This window comes from Antennarius striatus, chromosome 18 (genome assembly GCF_040054535.1).
Source record: "Antennarius striatus isolate MH-2024 chromosome 18, ASM4005453v1, whole genome shotgun sequence".
Lineage (NCBI taxonomy): Eukaryota > Metazoa > Chordata > Actinopteri > Lophiiformes > Antennariidae > Antennarius > Antennarius striatus.
Genome location: NC_090793.1, coordinates 15,588,894 through 15,614,320, shown reverse-complemented (window position 1 = coordinate 15,614,320; position 25,427 = coordinate 15,588,894). Strand labels below are relative to the sequence as shown.

The following is a 25,427-nucleotide window of genomic DNA, read 5'->3' as shown; positions in this document are numbered from 1 at the left end:
ACTGGGACTGACAAATCCTTGAACCCTTTGCAGGTGGATTAATTGTTTTATTCAATGTTATTTCACCAGAGACTCCTCAAAAACAATTTCAGACATTAGAATGTCTTGAGGACATGTTACCGACCTGAGGGGCAAAGCAATCTAGTTGATGGCCAAAAATACATTCTAATATGGATCACTGAAGGACAAAATAATATGAAGCTCTCACAATTGCAACTTCACCATCGCAATTTCAACTTGTTTTTTTTTTTTCATTAGTTATAGATGTCATGATTATGAAAGTAACACCCTTAGGTTTTACACTATGGATTTTAAATTGATTTATCCAATGATATTTTACCCAGGAAGAGGGGGGTTTGAGTGGTACAATTTTATATTTCCTGGGTGTCTGGTCCCTGTGTTGTCACACACATACGCACGCACGCACGCACACACACACACACACACACACACACACACACACACACACACACACACACCGAGGATCCAGCTGGCCTATTTATCACAAGTGACGCTCACTCTGGTGGCCCCCCAGCTAATGCTAGCCTTGCCTTTTCTGCACCTACCATTAAATGGAAAGTCCCTGCATTAGCAGTGGGCTTTGATTAATTGGTAGTTTAGATGTTGGGAACAGCATCCATATATAATATCAGGCTGCACCTACACCTGCAGCTACATTGTTTAGCAGCATCCTGACTGCAGTGGTTTTGTGTAAAACCCCATTATCTGGATGCTAAGCTTATAACAACTGTGTGCATGTGTGTGTCCTCCAGCTGTACATACATCTGGTGGGCTTGTCCATGTGCATATACTGTAGATGTGGTCACATTGGTACAATTACAGGCATTTGAATACTTACGTTACAGAAAATGCACAAAGTTTGTCTTGTATTCTATTTTAATTGACAACATGAAGCACTCGACTCAGAAATAGTTATATGTATATATCTAGTGTATATATAGTGATATATCACTATTATTACATCACTATACAAATCTACAGTACTGAGTCTAAATATAGACACTGAAATTTTTAAAATGCATGTCAGCCTTTTTTGTTATTCTGAAAAGGATATTTTGCATATTACAAAAAAATAATTGTGTTTCCATGGTTATTGTAATGTCTTTCTCTTGTCTTTTTCTCTCACCATAGGAATCTTCATATTCATTTGCACTGAAATGCCTTATCAGCCTTTCCACTGTTATATTGCTTGGTCTTATAATAATGTACCATGCCCGGGAAATCCAGGTAAGTCTACCGCAATGAAGATGTAACGTTACATTCATTATGCCAGCAGTTTGGTGTCTGTATTATGAAGTTGATGATTATGATGATGATGATGATGATGATGATGATGATGATGATGATAACAGTTTCTTATTTGGTAAATCTACAAAAACTGAACAAGAGATTGGAAAATTAATTTTGTTGTGCCAATAAATGTGAAAAAATTGAATATGAAAAATCAATGAATAATGACCAGTATATATACTGTACATTTATGATATACATGCATTGTATTAGAAAGTATGAGTACACATTGTTATGTATGTATAGCATGCGTACATATCTATCTGATTAAAAGTGAGGACAAAGGATTTTATTTCAAGGATATATACAGTACATCGTTGTAAGTTCATTAAGTCCTCCTTAATGCATACAGTCTAAAAAGACAGCAGTTATTTGCTTACATTAAATTATACAGTTTACAGGTACCAGGTACAACTTGTTTATGGCTTTAATATTATAGACAAATTAAATCTATAAAATCGATATCTCTTTATCCTCTCATTTGCAATACACACAGTTTTCATGTCTTATTTAGTTCATCACTACAATTTAAAAAAAAAAATTGCAGGTTGGCTTCGATTGGAGTGGTTCTCACACTTCAGAATTGTGGGGACATAAAGAGGATGAAAAATTGAAGAAAAAGTTGAAAATACCAGAAAGATGGTTGAAAACACTGACACAAGTCTTTGGTGTATGTGTGTTTTGCTTCAGCTGTTTATGGTTGACAATGGTGCAGACGATTGGAGGATAGCCATGACGTATGAGCGCATCTTCTTCATCGTGCTGGAGCTGCTGGTGTGTGCCATTCATCCCATCCCAGGCCAGTATGTCTTCACCTGGACGGCGCGACTGGCCTTCACCTACACGCCGTCAGTGGCCGATGCTGACGTGGACATCATCCTCTCCATCCCCATGTTCCTGAGACTCTACCTGATAGGCAGGGTCATGTTACTCCACAGCAAGCTGTTCACCGACGCTTCGTCTCGCAGCATCGGTGCGCTCAACAAGATCAACTTCAACACACGCTTTGTCATGAAGACCCTCATGACCATCTGTCCGGGAACTGTTTTGCTGGTTTTCAGTATATCCTCCTGGATCATTGCTGCATGGACTGTGCGTGTCTGTGAGAGGTAAACACCAGCTTGTGAATTGTGGATGGCATACACTGACACGCCCACCACATACTACTGTGTTATAAACAAGTTGATATACCTTTCATTAGCTCGACAATCACTCCACGACTCCCAGCTCCCCACTCCTTGTTTTCATCGCTGTTTTAGATGGCTTGTCCATAATTCATGACTGTCTAATTGTTTGTTTGCTGAATGGTTTGTTTTGGTAATGCAGAGCAGCCCCAAGGACCCCCCCCCCCACCAACCCGTTTTTCTGCCCAAAACTGCACATCGGGCTCCATCTCAAGGGGGCAGCAGCGATTCTCACTGCAAATGAAAGAGGCAGGGATGAATGAAAACCTTTTTTTTTTTCCCCTTTCGCATTTGCATAGGGAAATTAGACGCTAATGCCGGCTTTGATGTTTCAAAGTCAATTTTGCGTAGTTGTGGCGGAAGGGGAGCCTGAGTATGGTGGGTTGGATAGTGGAGGCTCCACGTCAGCAGTTCTTGTCAGACCCAATATGATGCCACTGAAGTTCTAAAGTCAACTCAGGAGGCCCTGATTACTGATGCTCCATGTCCTCCTGCAGCTCACCTTGCCTGCTTTACTAAGCAACACCCCTTCCTTTCTCTACCTCCTTTTAACAACCCCTCCCTGTCTGTCACTAACCCCCTATGTTGGCATAGTATTAAAACAACGCACTGTCCAGTTAGACTACTATTAGCAATGCTTCGAACCGCTCCCTCATTGCCAGCCTTGTATATAGTAACATAGATATTCACTTGCTTTCTTACACAGGAGGATCAATACCATTCTCACATCTGTACAGTTGCTGTGCAGCTGGAACCATCAGCCTGCTACCTTAGCTCAGCGGGAAACAAAAGGAAACCAGCGTTTATACAGTCAGTGGGCCTCCTGGAGCAAACTTGCTGTGGGGCAGAAATAAATCATGTCTCAATTTAGGGTCTGCATCCTTTGAAGATCGTGTTGAACATCAAATACTTCCTTCATAAATCCTGCCATGAATCATTCATGGCCCACCTTGTCCCACGATTCTTTGGATTCTTTGTATACCAGTGGGGGGGGGGGGTAGTGTTTGTACTACAAGGCTATACATGAGTATATAAAGGCAGTTTCAGCCTCATTTCGGCTTCATGCTAGTGCTAATGCTAGTGCTAAACGGTAGCTTGATCTATGACAGATTTTACTACTATTACAATAATTTACTGCTACTGCTACTACTACAACTTTGATTATTTCTGACTACACATGAACTTCTGCTACACCACCACGTCTGCTAGTCCTATTACTACCACACAGCTGTTATTACAACGACTGCATCACTTCTTATCAGTGGACACAAAAATCCTAAAAAAACCTCTGTCGAAGAGGCCATCTGATTCGACAGCCTTAGTTGTCTAAGGAGACCAGGTCTTCATCAACCACATCTTCAAAGGATGCAATCTCATGATCTGAGATACAGGGATCATTTGATATATAAAATAAAAATAGCAAGTAGATCAATAAAATCTTTCAAATTTAAGAAGAAAATATACAGCATGTTCATTTGTCATCTTTAAAGGGTGACATTTAGAAAGAGCTGGGCTCGTTATTTTTGCTCTTTTCGCTGAGCTAAGCTAGTCTCGAGCTAGCTATGGTGCAGAAACAACTGTGGAATGGATGTGATCATCCAAGTTGCTGTAAGAAAGCAATGAAGTGGATTTCCCAAAGGGAAACAATGTTCATTTAAACTTATATTAATGAAGGTCTTGGTTACACAATGAGATTTCAATAATTATCGGGTATCTAGGAAGTCAAAGGAAGTCATTACCTTAGATCGGAATCCCTTATAAATTGCTCTATGCTGTTAAGACTACAAGAATGGACGTGCTTCTCGTCCATAATCCTGCAACATGATGGGACAACACACACACACACACACACACACACACACACACACACACACACACACACACACACACACACACACACACACACACACACACACACACACACACACACACAGCAGTGCATGCTGATAGTTTGGTTCCCACTTCAGACTAATGCGTGTTCAGGTGGGTGGATGATCGTATGCACTCTAAGTGTGTGTTTCTATGGATGGGTGCAAGCATGCACATGTGGGTGTATGCATGTGTGTGTGTGTGTGTGTTTGTATAATGTTTTGTTGTACTTTCTATTTCCCCACTATGCTGCTCCGTAGGGATACCATGTGAGTCCTCGTTCTCTAGCCGTGGGGAAAAAAAAAACCCCAACTTGCCATTTTGCACCGAGCTGGCGCCACTGCTGCCCTGAATGGGGATCGAGGGTGGGGTAGTAGCGGGGAGAAAGGGCGCTACAAACGAACAGTGATCCTTTCTAAACTCCATTAGGCAAGGGAGGCCCTCTGGTTGGCATGAACCGTTGTTCTGCTGAGAAAACAGGTTTTTAACAGCTACAGGAGCACAGCAGAGACAAACTATATGAGCAGCACTTTGAAGCAAGCGTCTCTTTGGTAACAAGGATGTGTTGGGTTGGAATGGGCTGGAGGAGAAGGTGGAGGAGGAAGTGTGTGTTACAATGGAGCAGCTCCTTCTTGTCAACTTCGTGAATATGCCAGAGGGCAATTAGTCCTTTCTCCTTTTTTGCTATGCCCCTCCTTATGCAATTGTTATAGATCCGTATTATGCAAAAAGTCTATTTAGCAGCAACTCCAAAGATTTGTCGAGGAGCAAAAGCCTCTCTATCCGTTGTGTTCACACATTACCATCCCATTATGTGTCTCCCTTCACAAAATTAATAGAACAGTGTTGTAATAGTTTTCCCCAGACTTTTTTTTACTTCTGCTCTAAAGATTATGCTTCAGAGGTGTAACCAAAAGACAGTCACATTACGCAATTAAAGGGAAATTGTCCAGTCAGTTTTTGTACTAGGTATTGTCCTTTTGTTCTGTGTTGTGTCTTATTGTCTAGCGCTGCAAGATTGGATTTCCATCTACATATGAACAGAATTACATAGGCTGGCAGGTTAAAGAGTGCATTGCTTTTCATTGTTGCCCAGCACATTGTTCTTAATGTGAGACTGTCTGGGAGAAGGCGTCTGTGCTGACTGCAGGTTGTCCGGTTTTTGGTTGCTCTGAATGTCTTCATCCCCTCTTCGCCCCGTTCTCTGGTAAACACTGAAACAGCATGCCGGTTTTCATGTTTACTTATCCTTCCATTCATTTAAAGTCAATTCTGAAAAGTTGAAAATAAAGAGGCGCTTGTTTCCCAAAGTGCTGTGACCACGCCCCTCAGCCTACCAAAGGTCAGGACGGTTTGAGATTGGACGAGCACGGAGTCTGACTGGGAAATGTATAGATGGGGGGAATGAAAGAAATACAAGCATGGGGACAGAGAGGGATGGAGGGGTGGAGTGAGCTGGGGGTGGGGGATTAAAGCTCCTTTCCTGTTTTCCTTGATACAGTTCATCTTTAGAATTAACCTAGCTCAACTAAGCTCCTTCAAGGCTCCCTCCCTCTCTCTTACTCCTGACTGATCCTTTGCAGATCTCCAACCGCACCCATCTACAGTGGCATGCTTTGCAGTTCTTCCTCATCTCTCCTCACTACTGATTCAGTGTCCCGATGTCTTCCCTTATCCATAACAAGCAGCTCTAATCTCTCAGTTACACACTTGCATGCATGCCTTGCCTGCCTTCCTAGTTTCTCGCTTCTTTTTCCCTTTAACTGTTATCTAATTCTCTCCCTCTCCTGCTCTAACTCTGTTATCTGAAACAAAATGCTCTATTTCAAGGCAATGTGAGAGTGCTGTTTCTCACCTCTCTTTCTCCAGTCGAGACCCACAGGCTATGTAAAAGACAAGCTTGCAGGTAGTTTAACTGATCTCAGATCAGCACTGAATTGTCAGGCTTGAGTTAGACCCAGAGTCAGAGCCTAGATTGTTTTTTTCGGTTAGCCACAACATGCAGACAGTGCCAGCCGAGCACAGACTGTTTGAACATCTGACCAGAGATACACACCAGTGAAACTTGAAGTCTCTTACAGCGATCATATGATTGTAGTAACAGGTCACTATATACCCATATTGCAGTGTAGTATTTATTATAGCCTACAGTGACGGGCAGTGAGGTTCATGGCTGGTGAGACTTGGACTTCATCATAATCAGATCCACAAACACATGAAACTACAGTGTAGCCTACTGACCATTTAATTAGCAACAATGAGTGGGTTATTTTTAAAGTCTCATAACAGAATTATTTACACGTACAAACTGTAACACACAAACAAGCACATTTGTTTAAAACAAAGTTATGTTGTTACCTACTGTACATGTTTTTTCATATGTTATATTTACTTACAAATGAAGTCCATGCGCAGCTCCTTCTGAACAAAAGCATCTAAAAATTTTGAGTTGAGTCATATGATCTTTTATAGTAAGGCAAGGCGAGCGGAAAAAAATGAATGAACGGCTGTACTTGACTCGCTGACTATAGATTGTAATTTGCTGTCACTTCTTCTACGGCCGAGGAAGAACAATCCTCGGCCGAATTCCTGAGATCACCAGCGCCCCCTACCATGAGGCAGGAGAACTGCACGCCTCTCTTAGTGCCTCTTGCCAGCCGATATAGGACCGCTCAACTCAACTCGACGATACACACATGCAGTTGTTAACAAAAAAAAGACACTGTACATTGTATACATTAACTAAATTATTGAAATTTAATTCATATAGCAAATGTGTTTGAATATTTTAATAGCGACATATAGAGAGATAGCATTATGGTCTCACTGTTTAGCTACCAGCACAGCTAGCCAAGTCATTACACAATCCCTGGTGAGGTGCGGCTGGCTGGTGCCTCACCACAGGTCTCTTCTCAGGCGAAGTTGCTCAAAGCATTGAAACTTTGGATCATTATTTTATGTTGCACTTGTGGGCTTAGATTAGTAAAGCAATTGGCAATAACACAGCTCTTGTGAGCTAGTGTTACCACTGAGGACTACCTTGATGTTGTGGGCAGTTAGGCCTCAATGCATGTGTGAGAAAATGCTGACTGTCTACGTTTACAGTGGAGGTGGGCTGGTGCTGCTTCAAAGCTCATCATATCCCCTGAAGTTTGGATATCCGGAATTAGCAGCAAACTAAAGTCGAACACTAATGGGTTTATTACGAATTCCTTTTTCCTAATTATTTCTTGGAGCGAAACTCGTTTTTGGAATAACCATGGATTGTTGTGATCTTTGGTAACAGGATTTACAGGGACTAAGATACTGGCACACACTGCACTGCTTAGTTTTGTGGCAGCGCCCTCAGCCTAATTCAATGAAACATCTGTAATAACATATTCTCTATCTGATAACCCTAGAGACATAATCACACTCCAGCACTGAAACATTAAGATTAAGGGCTCCGTGAACAGAGCTTCCTGTCTGTTTCCCTTGGAGATTAAGAAGGACAGAAGAGGCTTGACTTTTCTCCTCTTAAATATGAAAGTTTGCAGGAGTAGTGCCATCACATTGTGTCAAGGGTTTACACTGATATATTCTACTTCTGTGTTTGCAAGAGGTTGACTTAAATCAGATTTGGATAATTCTTGGGATGTTTTCATGCAGCAGTGGTTGAAATTCACAAAAACACACATTTGATCATTACTGGCAGTGGAGGCCCGAAGCCTTTCCTGCAAAATCTGCAAGTCAGCATATCCAAGCAGCTCTTTACTTTTGGATCTAAATCTTGGTTGGTTGTCAGCAATACATTATATGGGATATACTGTAGTCACAATCACTCTGCCACTGGTGCAATAACATCATCTCATTCCCTGTGGGATTTGTACCGTCGGTGTTATGAAGGCACATCAAGTCACATTTAATCAAAAGCTTATACTGTGTTTTATGTTAATTGGCAAAGGTACAATTGCAATATATCTTGTTAGACTCTTGCTTCTCCGTGTTTGATCATCAGATGAGGGGTCATTGTGACATTGAGTCCCTCAACTGGTCAAGTATGTTTAAGAATTAATCACCCAGGCATGAAGCCAAGAGATCATTTTGGTACAGAAGCAACTTTCTGTTCTCCTCACACACATTAGGATCAAAGTGAATGAACCACAAAAACCCAATGAAACCTGATGCTTTAACCCTTTCTTACAAGGAAGGGGTTTTTTTGTTTAGCGTAGACATACACATTCCACGGGAGCAAATCCACTTATGTAAAGCATCATCAATCTGGAGTGGTAGTTGGGACATATAAGCAGATAAATGATTCCATTCTTAAATCTACCAGCATGGATTAGAACTTTATTTTGATCAATCATATTAATACTTATTTTTTCTAAATTATTATTGAGTTGAAATTTCCAACTATTTTCTATTAATTAAACTAAATTGAAGTAAGTTTGGATTGGTTAATTTTTCATTTATTTACAATTTCAGTAAAACTTTGAACCACACACCGTGTAATACACGTATCATGACAAATCCTTTACACATGCTGTTGCTGCTTGCTTGGTTTGCATGTTTTCTGCGCTGTAAGAACACTGTTAGGTTTGCAGATTTTTAATTAGGTCATCATTGCTTCGAATTTAATCTGCTCATGTTTTCTGCAACTAACACAGTCCCCGAGGAGCATCCCAACATATTTGTCCCCAGGTAATCGCAGCCAGCGCTGAAGTTCATTTATATCAACAAGACCTGCACTTGTTGAAAAGATGTTTTAATTTGTTTCTGTTGATGTGAGGCCAACATGCAGGAGCTAAAGGGGAAGTACTGCTGTTGTGTGAGGGCGATAGCTACGGAATTTTAAACAGTAGTTTTGATTGTGACCGCAGGACTAGAGGAGCACAACAGACACAAGATGATGCTCCTCCCAGAGGAAGTCTGATATCACACACCAAGTCAGGTCTTGTATGTATTAGTCCATCTTTAACAAGTTCAACAGGTTGCGAATGTTTTCGGAACACAGATGTAACATTTATGTGTATTTACCTGAAACATCTCTCTCTGGAAGCAGATTATGCGTTATTATTCTTATACTGCAGCAGTGTGCTGTCCTGATATTTCATGAATGAGATGTGATTCTATCCAAAATCAAGATAATGTCACTTCAAATATAATCTTCACTGTTTTAAGTATTGTATTTTGTGTGTGTGTGTGTGTGTGTGTGTGCGCGCGCGTGCGTGCGTGCGTGCGTGTGTGTGTGTGTGTTTGTGTGTGTGTGAGAGAGAGAGAAAGAGTCCTAGAGAGAGAAATAGAGAAAGACTGCAACACAGAGGGTGGACTGACGCATTTGTCTTTATTCATTTGCGCACAAAGGCAGTAAAAATGACTGGGAATCATTCATTAGCACACATAAAAAGAAAACAGCCTCATGTTGCTGCTACATTTTAATAAAGGTAGGAATGAGAAGATGAGCTCATGCATTGGTGACAAGGATTATATATTATTGTTGAGCTATTTAGTTGCAGATTGGGCCACAAATATTACCTCACCTCCATCAAAGAGGTCATGTCTCCACCCCTGCCGTTTGGATTAATAGCAGGATTACAAAATGCCAAACAGATTTTCATGAAACACTTTTTACATTTTCTTCCATTTCTCAAAGAATTACGCATTCATTTGGCAAATTTAGAAGGTTGGTATCGAACATGTTCAGTTTGGTTCAAATCAAATAAAAATACAGATTTACAGGTTTGACAGTTAGTAGTACAGTGGGTTTGAATTAGAGAGCTCTTGGTGGAGCACATACTTTTAACAAAACCCAAAAAATCCACTCCTCCATGCACACCAAAAAACATGAATGAATGAATTTTATCTTTTGGATGTACACCTAGACAGCTAACCAACAAATAGATAGAAATGAAAACATCCTTTGTGGTAATAAACATTGTTACATAACTATGACACTGATTTTGAATTAAGTTTTGAACTGAATTAAAGGGTAGCTGTTGGCTGAGGTTTGAACTCTGTTGAGTGTCACTGCAGTTCGTCTCACATTTGTGAATCATGCTATACTTCCTCTTCTAACCCACCACAGAAGCAAAGTTACAGAGATAATTTTGATATGCATTATAATATTGTTTTACATACAGTATTGGATGAATAACGTTAATATATTACGTGATTTCTGGATACTGCTTTTGCTGCAGACTAGAGAGGATTTACAGCGGGGGATAAAACTGTACTCAGACACTATATACCTCTTATACTGGAAAGTGGTGCCAGCTCTTCTCCATGCTATTTGAAAACGTGACACAGTATATTGAGAGCCTTAAAATGCTATTCATTAGCACCCCATTCAGCCTCTGTCTCTGTTCCAATATTGCTGTCATCTGCTCTGATTGAAATATGCACCATGAAAATATATATTGTCGCATCCACCATTACATTCCCCAAAATGTTTTACAGCTAAGAAACACTAAAACATCTCTGTGGAGTGTATTTTAACAGAGTAAACTATAATACATCGCTCATTGTACCAGAGGTGCAACACTTTTCTACCTGCCTTAAAGACCCGACTCACTCTCTGCTGGCCTCGATGACGAGATGAATGAAATTAACAAAGTAGTCATTTCTAATTAAAATGTTTAGCCAACAAATCAAGTTTATCCCCACTGGTATCAATCAAAGGGCAGCTTCTAAAGTGTTGGGATGCAGGTAAGAGAGACAGGGGTGTCAAATTCAATGAGCTTCTCCCTCTGTTACTCGTCCAACGCCCCCCTCCAGTATTTACAAATGAACAATCGCCCCCACCTGATAATACTGCAGTCTTTGTCAGAGGTGGTTTCCATCTCCAAACGGACTCCAGGTTATCCCACCGCTCCCCTGCTCTCAATATACTGGCTTTGAAGCATGCAGGATGCAGACATCTTTCTTTATTCCTGCATGGTCTTTTAGAGACTGCTTCTCTGCATGTCATTTCAGAAGCTTGAGTCCTACAGACTACACCCTTGTTTTTCACAAATGAGGGAGAAAGTGTTCAGGGTTGCTCTCTCCCCTGACTTGGAGCATGAATAGACAGAGAGTGGGAGTTTTTTCAAGAACTGCAGGAGGCATGATCGGTTGATGTTTTTTTTCTATTTGATGACAATGAACTGTCTTGGAGGAGAAGAAACAAAAGGTATTGATGTAAAACTATCTGTTTTTTTTAAAAACTTTTTTTGTAGTTGGTTTTTGTTTTTTCCCCCCTTTATTTGGAAAGAAAGGGTTAAGGAATGATCAAAGTCAAAGTGTTAGTGTTTGTGCTGCTGCACTAATTAGAAGTGATCTTTCCAGACATTTTAAGAATACTCACTGGGTCACCTCGGGATGATTCAAAGTCATTAGCAGTTCATGATTGATCAGAATACCCCTCAGAGTCATCTTAAAAAAAAAAGCCTCAGAGATGAGGATCCCTGTTCTTTGTCTTGTCAGAAGAATGTTAGCGAGATGCTGTCTCAAAGAGTTTAATGGATATTTTATGTGAAACAAAATTAGATGATTCGATCTCCTCCTAGACAGCCCATTGAGAAAAATGAGATGGGGCAAGTGGGGGTGGGCGGGTAAGGCAGGTCTGCCTCTGTGATGGACTTTTATCTTGCTGTGAAAGGTATGGGAATGTCATCATCAATTCAGATTTGTACAGTGTGTTTTCTTTAGAGGTGTCCCTGCATACGAACTGTAGGCCTTCGGATTGACAACTTAAGATTTGCTATCAGCTTTTTTCAGCAAACAAGTTCGTTGAAGTGATGATTTGCATTGCCAAACCTTTTTTGGTTAACAGTGGAAACTCTGTGGAGGAATATTTGCAGCAATCTCTGATCAATCAACCGATTGTTCACTTGACTCAATGTAGCTGTGGGTGTCTCTTTGGATGACATTACGTTGGATGAGTTGTCATAAATCCAAACCATGTTTGCTCTGCGGTGTGCTTTATCCATTCACTTATCATAACACGGCCTCAGTATTTGCCTTTTGGAAACTGTCATCTAAAATTCATTAACATACTAATATTCAACATGAGTAAGCGATTCAATTTCAGACCCGTTCTGTGAATGTTACTTCATAACATTCCTCTCACTAAACAGTTTATTATTATACTGATAGACAAAATCAGTTTTTAAAAACACTGACAATTTTTGCTTTTTTGTCTTTTTGAGTTTCCTGTCATAACTTGTGTGTTTAGTTTCTTAGATATAGATTACTGAAAGAATAGAAATTACTTATGGTACCTCTACAAAACATAAATCTTCAATTTTTAAAAAAATTAGAACACAGCTTTTTGCATTTTTCTTTTGCCCTTTGCCAAACTGAAAAAAGAAGACAGTGTAAACACCTTGCATCACGATTCTATCCTCCTCAGTCTTCACCACCTCCACGTCCTCCACCCACCCACAGTTGTTTGGTTCACACAAAACCACGTCATTTTACAGTATGCTCACCTACATGCCCCTTTGTGCTGTTTGACTGACTGTGTATCTGCTACCTCTCCTTATCTTCATCACTTCAGGTATCATGACAAACAGGAAGTGACCAGTAACTTCCTGGGAGCCATGTGGCTCATCTCGATTACCTTCCTTTCGATTGGCTACGGGGACATGGTACCACACACATACTGTGGAAAAGGCGTGTGTCTACTTACAGGGATTATGGTTGGTTCCGTTCTTCCTTGTTCTTAAAAATACACAACGCTCTCAAGGGCTGGAACAATTATAAAGCTAAACGTCAGCTCTCACTGTAGTTATTAGCATTAGTAGCCAAAACGCTATAACACAAATAGAATGAGTAGAATTATATACAGTATATCTATATATCTATATCTATATCTACACATACACACACACACACACACACACAATATTTATGTATCTTTTCTATAGTTAACAAATATGTACAGTATGTGTGTGTGTGTGCATGTATATAAAGATTTTGAAGGTTTTGTGTATGATGACCAATACAAATTGATGACAAAATAAAATTTTATGACTTCATTTTGTTTTGTTTTATGTTGTCATAAAAAGTTAGTGAAGCCATTTGTGTTGTAAAAAGGAAATGATACTTGAACATTGAGTCTGCTGAAGTATCCCCCTACATGTTACTGAGTATTGGAATAAGTCCAACTGCAACTTAGCTGCTTTATTGTATTTTCTGTTTGTTTATTTGTTTGCTTGTTTGCTTGCTTGTATCATTGAAATACTTCAATGAACCTGCTTAAACCAGCTGTTGCTGTGTTTGGTTGACCACGTCTTTTTGTCACAGGGAGCTGGTTGCACTGCGCTGGTGGTTGCAGTGGTAGCCAGGAAGCTGGAGCTGACCAAGGCAGAGAAACACGTCCACAACTTCATGATGGACACACAACTCTGCAAACGAGTAGGTCACAGTATACTGCTGCATTCACATTGCAAAGAGCTATGTAAATTCATGTGACACGAGAAAACTATTGTGATGCAAACTGCAATGCAATCTGGGACAAATAGTTTGTGTTTGTACAGTATTACCGCTAGTGAGGGTTGCTCACTGGGTAGCAACGAGGTTCCAGGTTTGAGTTTGTTCTATGCTGTTTGCATGTTCTCCCCTTGTCTGCGTGGGTTCTCTCCGGCTTTTCCACGATGTGGAAATGTGTCCAGAGGGTCTCCCCACTTCATGCCTGTAAATCCACTGGGATAAGCTTAAGCAACCCGACCACGAAAGCGGAGAGAACAATACGGAAAATGAGTGAATGAATAAATCAGATTGTTGTTTCAATAACTTTAGAATCCTAAAGAACTACACCTGCACTAGGTATCTCCAACGTAGTGTGAAATAATGCAAATGAATGACAGTTAAAGAATGAAAAGTTGTAAAAACGTTTCGTGTCAAGAAAGTTTTCATGTCTCTCAATCCATAAATGATCCAACTGATATATGGAGATATTCTTCATTGTCCTTCCTTATCATAATACTAATAATATGCGTAGTTCAACTTTCTGTTTTGGTTTGACTCTTTGACCCTTTCTTAATATTTTTCCACTTGGCAGATTTCACGCATGTTACACGTAGTTACTCTGGTATTCTTGTAACAAAGATATATAATCGAATTTCAAAAATGATACAGAACAGTCACTTCCTCATTTGCTTTCTCAAAGTTAAAGTCAGTCAGCGTTATTGTCAAATGTACCATATATGCACGACATAGAGCACAGATGAAATTGCAGTCCTCTCAGATCCAAGGTCAACAGGCGGTACAACACAGGCAGTACAACAGGCAGCACAACATAGGCAGTAAAACATAGGCAGTACAAATGGCAGCACAACATTGGCAGTACAACAGGCAGTATAACAGGCAGTACAAGACAGGCAGCACAATATAGGCAGTACAACACAGGCAGCACAACACAGGCAGTACAACATAGGCAGTAGAATAGGCAGTACAAAACAGGCAGCACAACACAGGCAGTACAACATAGGCAGTACAACACAGGCAGTACAACAGGAAGTACAACACAGACAGTACAGCACGAAGTATAAGACGAAACACAAATGGATGGTAAACATCTCTATACATTTCTCCATTGTTAATGTTTTGCCGACAGTAGTATTTTATTTTAACCAGGAAAATCTCATTGAAATCAATGTTAATCATGAATGTCTGATAAAAGACATGAGAAGTTGCTGTTCCTCTCACATACTTGCCTTGATTTTCCTTCATAGGTAAAGAACACAGCTGCCAATGTACTCAGGGAAACATGGCTCATCTACAAACACACTAAGCTGGTCAAGAAGATAGATCATGCCAAGGTGCGGAAACACCAGCGCAAGTTTCTCCAAGCCATTCACCAGTAAGTCACACGCTACATGTGTCATCTAATGAACTGTGTAATGAGAAGTTTGACATAAATATGACAGAGATGCTCACCACCACCAACCACAGAGGAGAATAAATCAGCATGTGCCCCCCCCCACATAAAAAAAAAAAATCCCCACAGTATGTTATCAAAAAATCTGTCCTAAGATGTTTGATGTAATTTCCTTGATTGCTGTTTTTTTATACAAAATATTTAAGCTCTATTATTAATTATTGATGAAATGGAGATGTAGTTGAGGATATCTGGTCACCTCTTGCGTGATTTGTTCGACAAATTTTCATACACGCATGTACACACACCCATACACACACAAACACAAATGCACAAACAAAAGAAGACAAACTGCAATCTAGTGTAATTGTCCTTCCTATTCCCCTCCCCCTCCCCTTCTCCCCCCAACCCCCCTTTTACCCTGTGCTTACAGTGAGAAGTGTAATGGTTTCACTCGTTTTGTGAATGTTGTGGGGTTAAAACTCTGTACTGTGTTCTGTCTTTGTTTTGCTCTATCACTGCAGAGCTCAGAAGTAAGTTGAGTCTTCTATGTATCCTCCTCCTACTGTTTCCTCGACATCCTCCTCTTCCTCCTCCTCCTCTATCTCCATGTCTGCGTTTGACATGCATGAAAAAAAAAAAACATTTGTTACAGAAAAACAATCCAATAAATTTACTGGATGCTGATCCTTTTTTGTTTTTTTGGTTTGTTTTGGTTTACTTCAGTGTTCCATTATCTTCCCTCTCCCTCCCATCCCCCCTTGAATGGAGAGAAACAAAAGAAGCAAAAAAAAAAGAGAAACCAAGCATCAACATTTTACCACTGGTGTTAATAGTGGAGGTTGTGGAAAAAAAAAAAAAAGCATCTTGCATAGCTTGGAGCTTTCTTGGCTTGACCAGCGGTTCATAATCATCTAAGATTATGTGCTGTAAAATGTTGCCCATCATTAATATAGCTGCTCTGGAGGCTATATTAACCTGCATCAATAGAACTCATCCTACACTCCTGATGGTTTTGTGATGACATGAACGCACATTACGTAGTGATGTCAAGTCGCTCGAATGAGATTTAAAATTTTGCTGTTGGTTTAATCTTGACTTCTGTTTTTGTTTTTTTCTTGTCCTATATATGATCAAATACCAATGCTTGCCAATGACACTGACAACTTAGCACAAAAAGACACGACACATGTAGGTTGGAGAATAAATTTGTGTTTGTAATGCATTACACTAATAAGCAGAGCCTTTAGCTTTTAGCCCCTATTCTTCGACAGTCATACAGGATGACAAAAGAGACGCGCAGAGATAGAGTCGTAACCGAGCAGCCTCACTCCGCTCTGATATACTGATTTGCACATGAATAAATGCCCTTGAATGTCATCCTGTCTCATAATTTGCAGAACAGGAAAATTCTTTTCCTCACACATCCAGATGATGCCCGTGTGATGCCTCCCGCTAACAATGGCACATTATTCACATCAGCATTAGCATTTCTTACAGTGCCATAATGTATTTGATTAGAGATAAAGAGACACAACTTTGAAGGCATCACAAAACAAGCACGATGCATCATTGCAAGTTATTTGAAGCGTCCATGTTGCCGAATGTTCAGGAGTGTCATTAGACAGTTTTATTTCTGGCACGCTTCATCTTTTATCTGTGGCATCCACACATGCACAGACAGTCATCAACCCGTGTGCGCACACACAACCCAGCTCTCACATTTCATTGTGCACAAATTCACTCAGTCACTGCACGCTTACTGAATGACCGGTGTGTATATATGAAGTCCTACTGAGCTGTGTGTAGCACTGACAAAGGGCATGTCATCTTTTTGTAATGTTTTCCATTTTGGATGTAAATAAACTGCACTGGTTTGATTTGAAACTGATTTTTGGGGGGTTTCTTATATGGAAGCATATTGCGTTCTTGCTGTTAAAAAAAATCATGCTTTTATAATAATAACAATAATAATAATATAACAATAATATGTTTTGGGGGTTGTAGTCAGATTTTCCTCCCTCTTACGCAAAAAAAATATTAACTTCAAGTTGACCTCTCAATATTGAAAATATTTAGCATTTCTTATTTAAAGTTAAAAGGTCTTATGTAAAACACTGTTCTGTGTAGAGACAAACCCAAATTCAATGTCATAAAAACACTTTTTTATTTTTCCAAATGAGTCGTAGTATGCTTCCACAATTTTGCATGTTTGAGTTTTTACTGCATTGTTTCAGACCAGGAATGCCTGTGTGTGTGTGTGTGTGTGTGTGTGTGTGTGTGTGTGTGTGTGTGTGTGTGTGTGTGTGTGTGTGTGTGTGTGTGTGTGTGTGTGTGTGTGTGTGTGTGTGTGTGTGTGTGTGTGTGTGTGTGTGTGTGTGTGTGTGTGTGTGTGAGCAGATATACACACATATATACAGTATGTATATAAGCATACATGTGTCTGTATACACATATATATACAAATGTGTGTATGCATATGTATACTACTGTATACGGTATATATGATTATATATGTATATATATAAATATATACATAAATACAGTATGTGTACTCATATATATACTGTATATGTTTACACATATGCATATATGCGTGTGTGTGTGTGTGTGTGTGTGTGTGTGTGTGTGTGTGTGTGTGTGTGTGTGTGCGCGCGCACACACACACACACACAGATAATTTAGGCATTTATACTGACAGTGCATGCAGGTTGTTCTCTGTTTTCAGTATCATCAGTGAGAGAACACGCCTGTTAAAATTGTGTTGTTCCTCCTTCCTAAACCCAACCTGTCTCTCTGTGCTCCACTCCTGCAAACTGCTCTACTCCACTTTATTCCCTTTCTCCTTCCACTACTCTTTGCTTTATCCCCTTTCTCCTTCGTCCACCTCCTTCTCTCCTCTTCCTCCCTGTGCCTCCATCAGACTGCGCAGTGTGAAGATGGAGCAGAGGAAACTCAATGATCAGGCCAACACATTGGTGGACTTGGCAAAGGTACGTGTCCAATGTGACGTAACCTTAAATTGGATGTAATAAATATGTTCCATTCCCCCAGCCTGAAGCATATTTTTGTCATATTTCAACTTCTTTTTTTTGTGGCTAATGACTTTACTGTTATCCTTTGAGATCAAGTGGTGCATGTTGTTTAATCAGAATCAGATTCAGAATTTTTTAATAATCCCCGAGGGGGAAATTGCTTAACATTAATATTATATGTAGATCGACCGTCTCATAGATGTGGTTTAAAATCACACGACACCAACAGAAAGCAATCGATGAAGACTTCTGTGTCCTTTTGTCTTTATGGTCTACTTATCCGTCAGACAATTAAAATGGAATAAAATCTCCATGCTACTGTAAGTGCCCACAGTCACACTGTTTGTCTGTGTGATTGTGAGTGCAGTCATGCCTCAGTCATGTCTGTCAAGCTATATAGACCAACAAAGCAAAGCAGACGAGGGTTCAAAGGCAGACACATGGCCTCCACCTCATTTGATGTGGATGACATTTACACTCCGGTGTGTTTCTAAAAGGTTCTCAATGTCCAGATGCATTTATGTGAAGCCGACAACAGTTCAGGTCCTCTGTGTCACGTTTCAGTCCCGCAGACAACACTCGGCTCATGCAGGAGACAGAAATTATGTAAAAATACAATGTCGTACACAGAATGTTCTCTCCAAAATGTCATAATGTGAATAGAAAAATCATATGCAGATATTACACTAACATCAGCAGTGTCACAGATATACATAAAGCATTAACAACCTGCTCTGGATGTAAATGGATTGTTGCAGCTACTTGTTAAACAGATGGAAGATAAAATCAATGCTGATTAGCTGAAACTGTGTCTCCTCTTAACTCTGCTTCCTGTCATTATTTTCTTCTCTTCAGGTTGAATAAATCAGATTTAAATTTTCTTCTCTGGTCATTCTGTATATAATGAACTATTGTATTCCTTGGTAATGCTTGTGTATACTGTATATCTTCTCAAAGTGGTCACCACCAACCAACAAGTGGCCTTTGTCATCACTTGGAAATGGTACATTCAGTGTTTTTCCCTCATCGAATGACTTTGTGTCAGGCGCGGGATGATGGGAACATAACATCCAAATGAACATGGTGAAGCGTTGCCCCTTCTAAAGGGCAATACTTCACTTTTGTATGTTTGCACATTTACACCAATCCTGCTTTATGTGCTTTCAATTGCCCCTTGGGGACTAATAAAGTTTTTTGAATTGAATTTGAATTTGAATGGAATTATGAAAGATAAGGCTGCAGCCTGTGTGCAAGCAGTGCTCAAACATCATGAAAAGGTTTAGGTATATAAAAGATACCAAAGAGCCAACACCATCATATCATCAGTGCGACTAACTGCTGCTTTTTATGAGTTTTTGTGACATCATACCTTAAACATCATAAGAAAACCAAATGTTAAACCATCGGTGGCAGACAAACATATTTTCAGAAGGTCTGCTTGCTTTTTTAAAACATGCATACAGTACATGCTGTGTTTTTAGCATAAAAATCCTATAATGTTGCTTGAATTCAATGTGCAGCTTCTACCCTCATGAATAAATATTGATGCATAATGAAACAGATTTTGAGTGGTTATCCTCTCTCCCTTCTTGTCCTCCTGTTCTTGCACCTCCATAAACACATTTGCTTTCTGTCCTTCATTAGACCCAGAATGTGATGTATGACCTGGTGTCAGAACTGCAGGAGCGAAGTGAAGAGCTGGACAAGCGCATCGGCACATTGGAGGACAAACTGGACTCGGTGACGGGCAGCCTGCAGGCGCTGCCTTGCCTCATCTCCCAAGCCATAACCCAGCAGCAGCAGGACTTCCTGGATGGCTTTGTTCACCGATTCCGGCCCGCCTCACTAGCCTCAGAGCGCTCAGAACGCTCGGAACGATCTTGGACTTCCACCACACGTAGGCGGCGCTCCCCCTCCACGGCACCACACACCTCCTCTGATAGTGGATAACCTTGACAAATGTTCTGCAATCACCTTCTAAGCCCCGCCTTTCTCAAACCAACCAATCGTTTCATTGGTCTCATCCAAAGCTGTCCTTGTAAACCGTTCGAGAGTCCACGTTTGGACTGATGTTGAACCCATATCTTGACCTGATCTCTTAGTCACGATTTCCCATCTCTCCTCCTGCCTCCCTACTCCAAACAACATTAAAAAAAAAAACCGTCTGCTCTGCGACTGAGGGTCTCAGCACAGAACTGGTTCAGATCGACTCCAAAAGAACCGAGAAGAGCAAACAGACTTTTATCAAGAAAAAGACAAATGCATCCAAAAAAAAGAAAGAGAGAAAAATATTAAAAATGACTGAAAAACCGAGATAAAGTAGAGATATGGTTTATGTTTTAGCCATTGTATGGCTGTTCAAGTTAGCTTTTTTGTAAAAGCCCTTGTATAGTTAAAAAAAAAATGACTAAGATTAGGGTCGCTGGGGTGAGAGCTGGCTGTCACACCGGAGAGTCCTTAACCACAAGACGGGAGTTGGTCTGTGGAGCTGAGAGCCTCGGCTCACCTGCTGGGCCCTCTGAGGCCATGGAGGACCCCCCCCCCCCACAACACCCCCCTCCCTTAACCCACACAAACACACACACACACACACATACACACACACACAGACACGCACCCCACCCCACCCAAACCCCACCTGTCCATGCGTCTAGCTGTTTTGTGTGGTGAGGAGAGTGAGACAAAACATTGGATTTCCCTTTCGGAAGACTAGTGTCATGGACGTTTCCCCGTAGGACAGGGAGAAAGCTTTAGAAGAGGCCATGACAACAATGACTTTAGGTCAGAGTTAAAAAAACGTGCTTAAGTGGGAGGGGAAACTGTCACACAAAAGAGCAAAGGGAAGGCTTATGGCATTACTACTGGGTAGGAAAAATTTACACAGTTGCCAACTTCAATGTTTCAGCTTCCTTGTTCTTTCCAAGGGAAATGAGGGTGACTATCTTTTTTAGTTACATATTGACATGTGATTTTTCAGTGCCTGAATGTATAAATAGTAGAGGGTTATTTAATTACTAATTTCAGAGCTTTTGTACGATGTTAACAGTCTAAATACAGCATTGCATTCCTTTTTCAGATACATTCCTGTCCAAAAAAAATTAAAGAAAATGTCTTTATGTAATGCATAACATTGTCTCCATTACACAGCAACTCTAAATGTTTTGGAAAGTGTTTTGGTTTTTTTTTAAATTTATTTATTTTTTACGAAGACCATGAGAAGTTTAGAGAGGAAGAAAACATTATACAGACTGAGAGAATATTTTTGAGTGTGAGGATAAGTTCACTGTTAGCTCAATGCTGCACACTTACACACAACAATGAAATATGTAGTTGTCTACCTTTCTCACCACTGAAAATTAGAGCTTCCTGTGGTCTTCTGATAATGGCATGGCTTAAGGTCTGCTGGAGCACAAGGCCACACACACACACACACGCACACGCACACACACACACACACACACACACACACACACACACGCACACACACACACAAACAAACAAACAAACGGAGAAGCCAACCCCACTAGTTTGCATGATTCTGTGCAAAAATGAACACGATCTTCCACAGATGGCTTAATTATTTGAAATGATTAACTTGACTTTGTTTTTATGATTAATTTTGTTTGTTTGCTAATTTTTTTCTTTCTTTTTTCTTTTTTAACTAAATAGTTTTGCTAGGATACCTGGGTTTTTAGAAGTGCAGAGCCTAGAGAGTTGCAGCAATGTGATTCTGTAATTCATTCCCTGTTTAAAACATGCCTTGAAGAAAAAATTGGTATTAAACAAGAATCTTGAAAGGATACAAATAAAACTGCAGAAGAAAACTTTACTAAACTGGTCCCTCTGAAAGTTTAACAGAAGAGTGTGACATTTTTGGACATAAACTCTCAAATCAAGTTGGGTAAGAAGACTGATACCACCCTAATGTTTGTAACATTAAACCAGATTGTTAATTTAGTTTAGCATAAGGACTGGTAGCAGAGGAATAACTGGTGGTTTAAAAAACAAAACAGTAGTATGGTGGCGTTTCCAGGATAATTTGAAGCTGGGTTACCAATGTTAACATTTTCAGGGGCCAAAAACTTCTTGAAAAATTTTCATGTTAAAAAAAAACAACCAGCCAGAAAACAGTTTTAGGGTGAAATCTTTTCCAGTCCCTAAATAAACATTTCGTGACATGTTAGTTATTCAGCTTTACCCATCGTAACTGACTCATAATCCCTCCTCACAGAGCAGGGCTGGCTAGTTTTCTTTATTCTGTCTTTATAGTAAACTAAGACAAGCAGCTGATAGTTTTAGCATCACATTTACCAACAGGAGACTGGAACTAATGTTTTCATGGATCTCCTCTGCATCAGGGTGATCCACAAGAAGTTTTAAACCAAACAGCTGTTTCAAAAGAAGCAAATGCAGTTTTTTTTCAAAGTTTAGACAAATGTAGGCAGGAAAACATAGGCAACCAAAAAAGATTTTCATATGTTGTCCTCAAGAAGGTATCTAATCAGTCTAAATCATGTACGTGTCACAGTCACAGATGTCAGAGTGGTGTTTTTAAATTACATTGAAACATTAAAAAAGAGAGAAATTTTTAAATTTTGGCATGGTTTATGATGTATGACAGAGTGGTGAAGAATTATATATTTATATTATTTTTTTTAAAGTTCATTATAGCAGGAGATCAGAGGTTTAATACTCCTAGCACACTGTCCTAAAATTAATAATTAAAAAAAAGATCATAAAACTGTACAGATAATTTGAGTCCCAAATTGACATTAGGTTTTGAAGTCATCTTCATGAATGAACGGACAAATAGCATCGATAATATACCTTTGATCTGTAATAATGTCTGCCTTGCTCTGCCACGAGTCCAAGTCCAACCCTGTGAGACAGGGAATGGGTCAAAACCCCAGCAGAATAGGGAGGACTCAATCTAGGATCACATTCTGTTTGCTTCAAATGGAACTTAATCAAGCATGATTATTAACCTTTTTCTTTTCAACTTGAGTTTATGAAGCATGACTCTTTACTGGCCCAACCTCTAGTCACCTAGATTCACCATGTCCTTGCAGTATGTGTTTCAATCAGTGTCGTTCAATGAGTCAGGACGACTAATGGAGGATTACCTGCTTGACTGTGATTTACCTGCCTGCTTATATAGAAGATTTCCTCATCATCATCACTTTGGAATTTTTGCGCTGCCTTTGTCATCAGTCATCATTAAAAATATTGGTCCCATCCCCCCACACAGAGAGGCCTGTAGCTAAGATCTTTGAGTGTTCCAATAAAATTAAAAAAAACTATAAAGAAGGAAGCAGGGAACCCTCCTGGTCATGTTACATTGCTCAGTGCGTAATATTCAGTTACACAAGCTAAGATGCTGAGGATTTCATCTTTCATCAGAAAACAAGATGGATGGACAGAATAAAATGAAGAAAGGGATAAAATTAGTCGTGTAACTATTATCCAACAGATGTCTGTTTTGGCTCGGTGGGGGTTCTGAGTCTACGACTGCATTGTAGTTGTCTCTGGAACAAATAGCTAAAGGGTAAAGGTAGCGGATGCAATGCACGGCATGTTACAGGCATCAATATGAACACAAATAGGAAGGACATGAGGTGTTTTAAAGACTGCCCTTTAATAAATACACACTTTTTCTGCTGATTGAGGTATGATCAGATTCTGTTCTTATTTTTTTACCCTGTTGTAAAGATTGATGCTCTCCAATGAAGTCCTGCCAAAAACTCCATTCCAATATTTAATAGTGACACTATTTTCTCCGCCAGAAAATAAGAAAATACACAGTATTTTGTGGTAAAGTGAGGGACATTCATGGTGTTATTCTGCTGGTAGATGAGTTAAAGTGACAAACACATGCCAGAGTCTTTGGATCCTGAGAGGTAGGATGTCCTCATAATAATAATAGTAATAATAGTAATAATAGTAATAATAATAATAATAATAATAATAATAATAATAATAATAATAATAATAATAATAATAATAATAATAATAATAATAATATCAAAATGGGGGATAAAACAAAAGTGAAGAAATGTAACCCAATCATTGTTCTGTGTACACTGCCACATGATGCATAATGTACGTAGTAGCACTGGAATAAATCAACTTTCAATGGCTGGCAAATGGGTTTAACATGTTCTCTGTATGCAGTTCACTATTTCTTCATTTTTCAGGTGAATTTTTGTCCTAACAAGGATCAACACCAAGGTAAAACCATTAAAGACTATCTTCAGCTATGACCAGAATTCTCCTCTTCTTTATTGACAGTCATAGCCGGACATTTAAAACAATTTATTCTGTTTTATTTTCCATTAAATCAACAAAACAATTGTTTGAAAAATATGACAGTATGTCTAATAACCAGAAATATTTTCCTGCAATATTCACCTCAGGAAAAGGGATGTACAAAGGGTCGAATGTGGCCCGCGGGCCACAGTTTACCCAGGTCTGGTCTAAGGTCAGCTGGTTGACATGTATGTTAACAGGTACAAACATCACGTCTCTTCCTGTGAAGCTGCAAGAGAAACACCCTAAAACACAATTATAGAAACCTAAAATCACTCCAAAGGACACTCTGCTGCTGAAGTACTGTTCAGTGAATTATGGGCTACACAATGCAAATCAGCAAACACACAAACACAAATTAATGCTGCAATAACACACTTCTATTCATGTCCACATGCACAAACAGGGTTCAGCAATGTTAATTACAGCCAAACCAAGAGGGACTTGGCAGCAAACTGATGTTTTGCGAGAATGGCAGTCAGTCACCCTGCAGTTGTTGCTATACTTCAAATACACACAGCGGTGACACAATAACACAGCACCTCTATATATCACGCCTCTCAGGAGAGTACAGTGTAATAAAATGGAATGCTGTATTTCTAATTTAATGTAGTATGGATCACTTGTGATTTAAACATCTAGCCGTACATCAGGATCAAGTCAAGTCAAAGTGGAAAAATGGAACAATTACACCCACAGACATCAACTTTGTTAATGTCCATTACTTCTTTGTGTAATAATGTGACTGTCTGAGTTTATTCACTGTGCTACTACGTAAACTTCCACTTAAGTGTAAGTTTAAGAAAAAGATGTATTTAATTACCAAACATCTCCCCAAGGGAGTAGTGAAGGAAGCAGGTTGCTGTGAACTGATGATGA

General features: G+C 39.7%; 1 protein-coding gene across 3 annotated transcripts in view; it reads left to right on the top strand.

Annotated features, from left to right (window-relative positions):
• Window positions 1–24,474, top strand: part of kcnn1a (potassium intermediate/small conductance calcium-activated channel, subfamily N, member 1a) — a 56,964-nt gene extending 32,490 nt beyond the window's left edge. For 2 of the 3 annotated variants that reach the window (XM_068341544.1, XM_068341542.1), the window contains 7 exons: window positions 1,153–1,248; window positions 2,002–2,420; window positions 12,883–13,024; window positions 13,632–13,742; window positions 15,062–15,189; window positions 18,131–18,200; window positions 19,887–24,474. In XM_068341544.1, the coding sequence (XP_068197645.1) occupies window positions 1,153–1,248; window positions 2,002–2,420; window positions 12,883–13,024; window positions 13,632–13,742; window positions 15,062–15,189; window positions 18,131–18,200; window positions 19,887–20,192 (1,272 nt within the window). In that variant the 3' untranslated portion in view covers window positions 20,193–24,474. The remainder of the gene's footprint in view (window positions 1–1,152; window positions 1,249–2,001; window positions 2,421–12,882; window positions 13,025–13,631; window positions 13,743–15,061; window positions 15,190–18,130; window positions 18,201–19,886) is intronic. The other variant, XM_068341543.1, reaches the window with a different exon arrangement.
• Window positions 24,475–25,427: the final 953 nt, after the last annotated feature.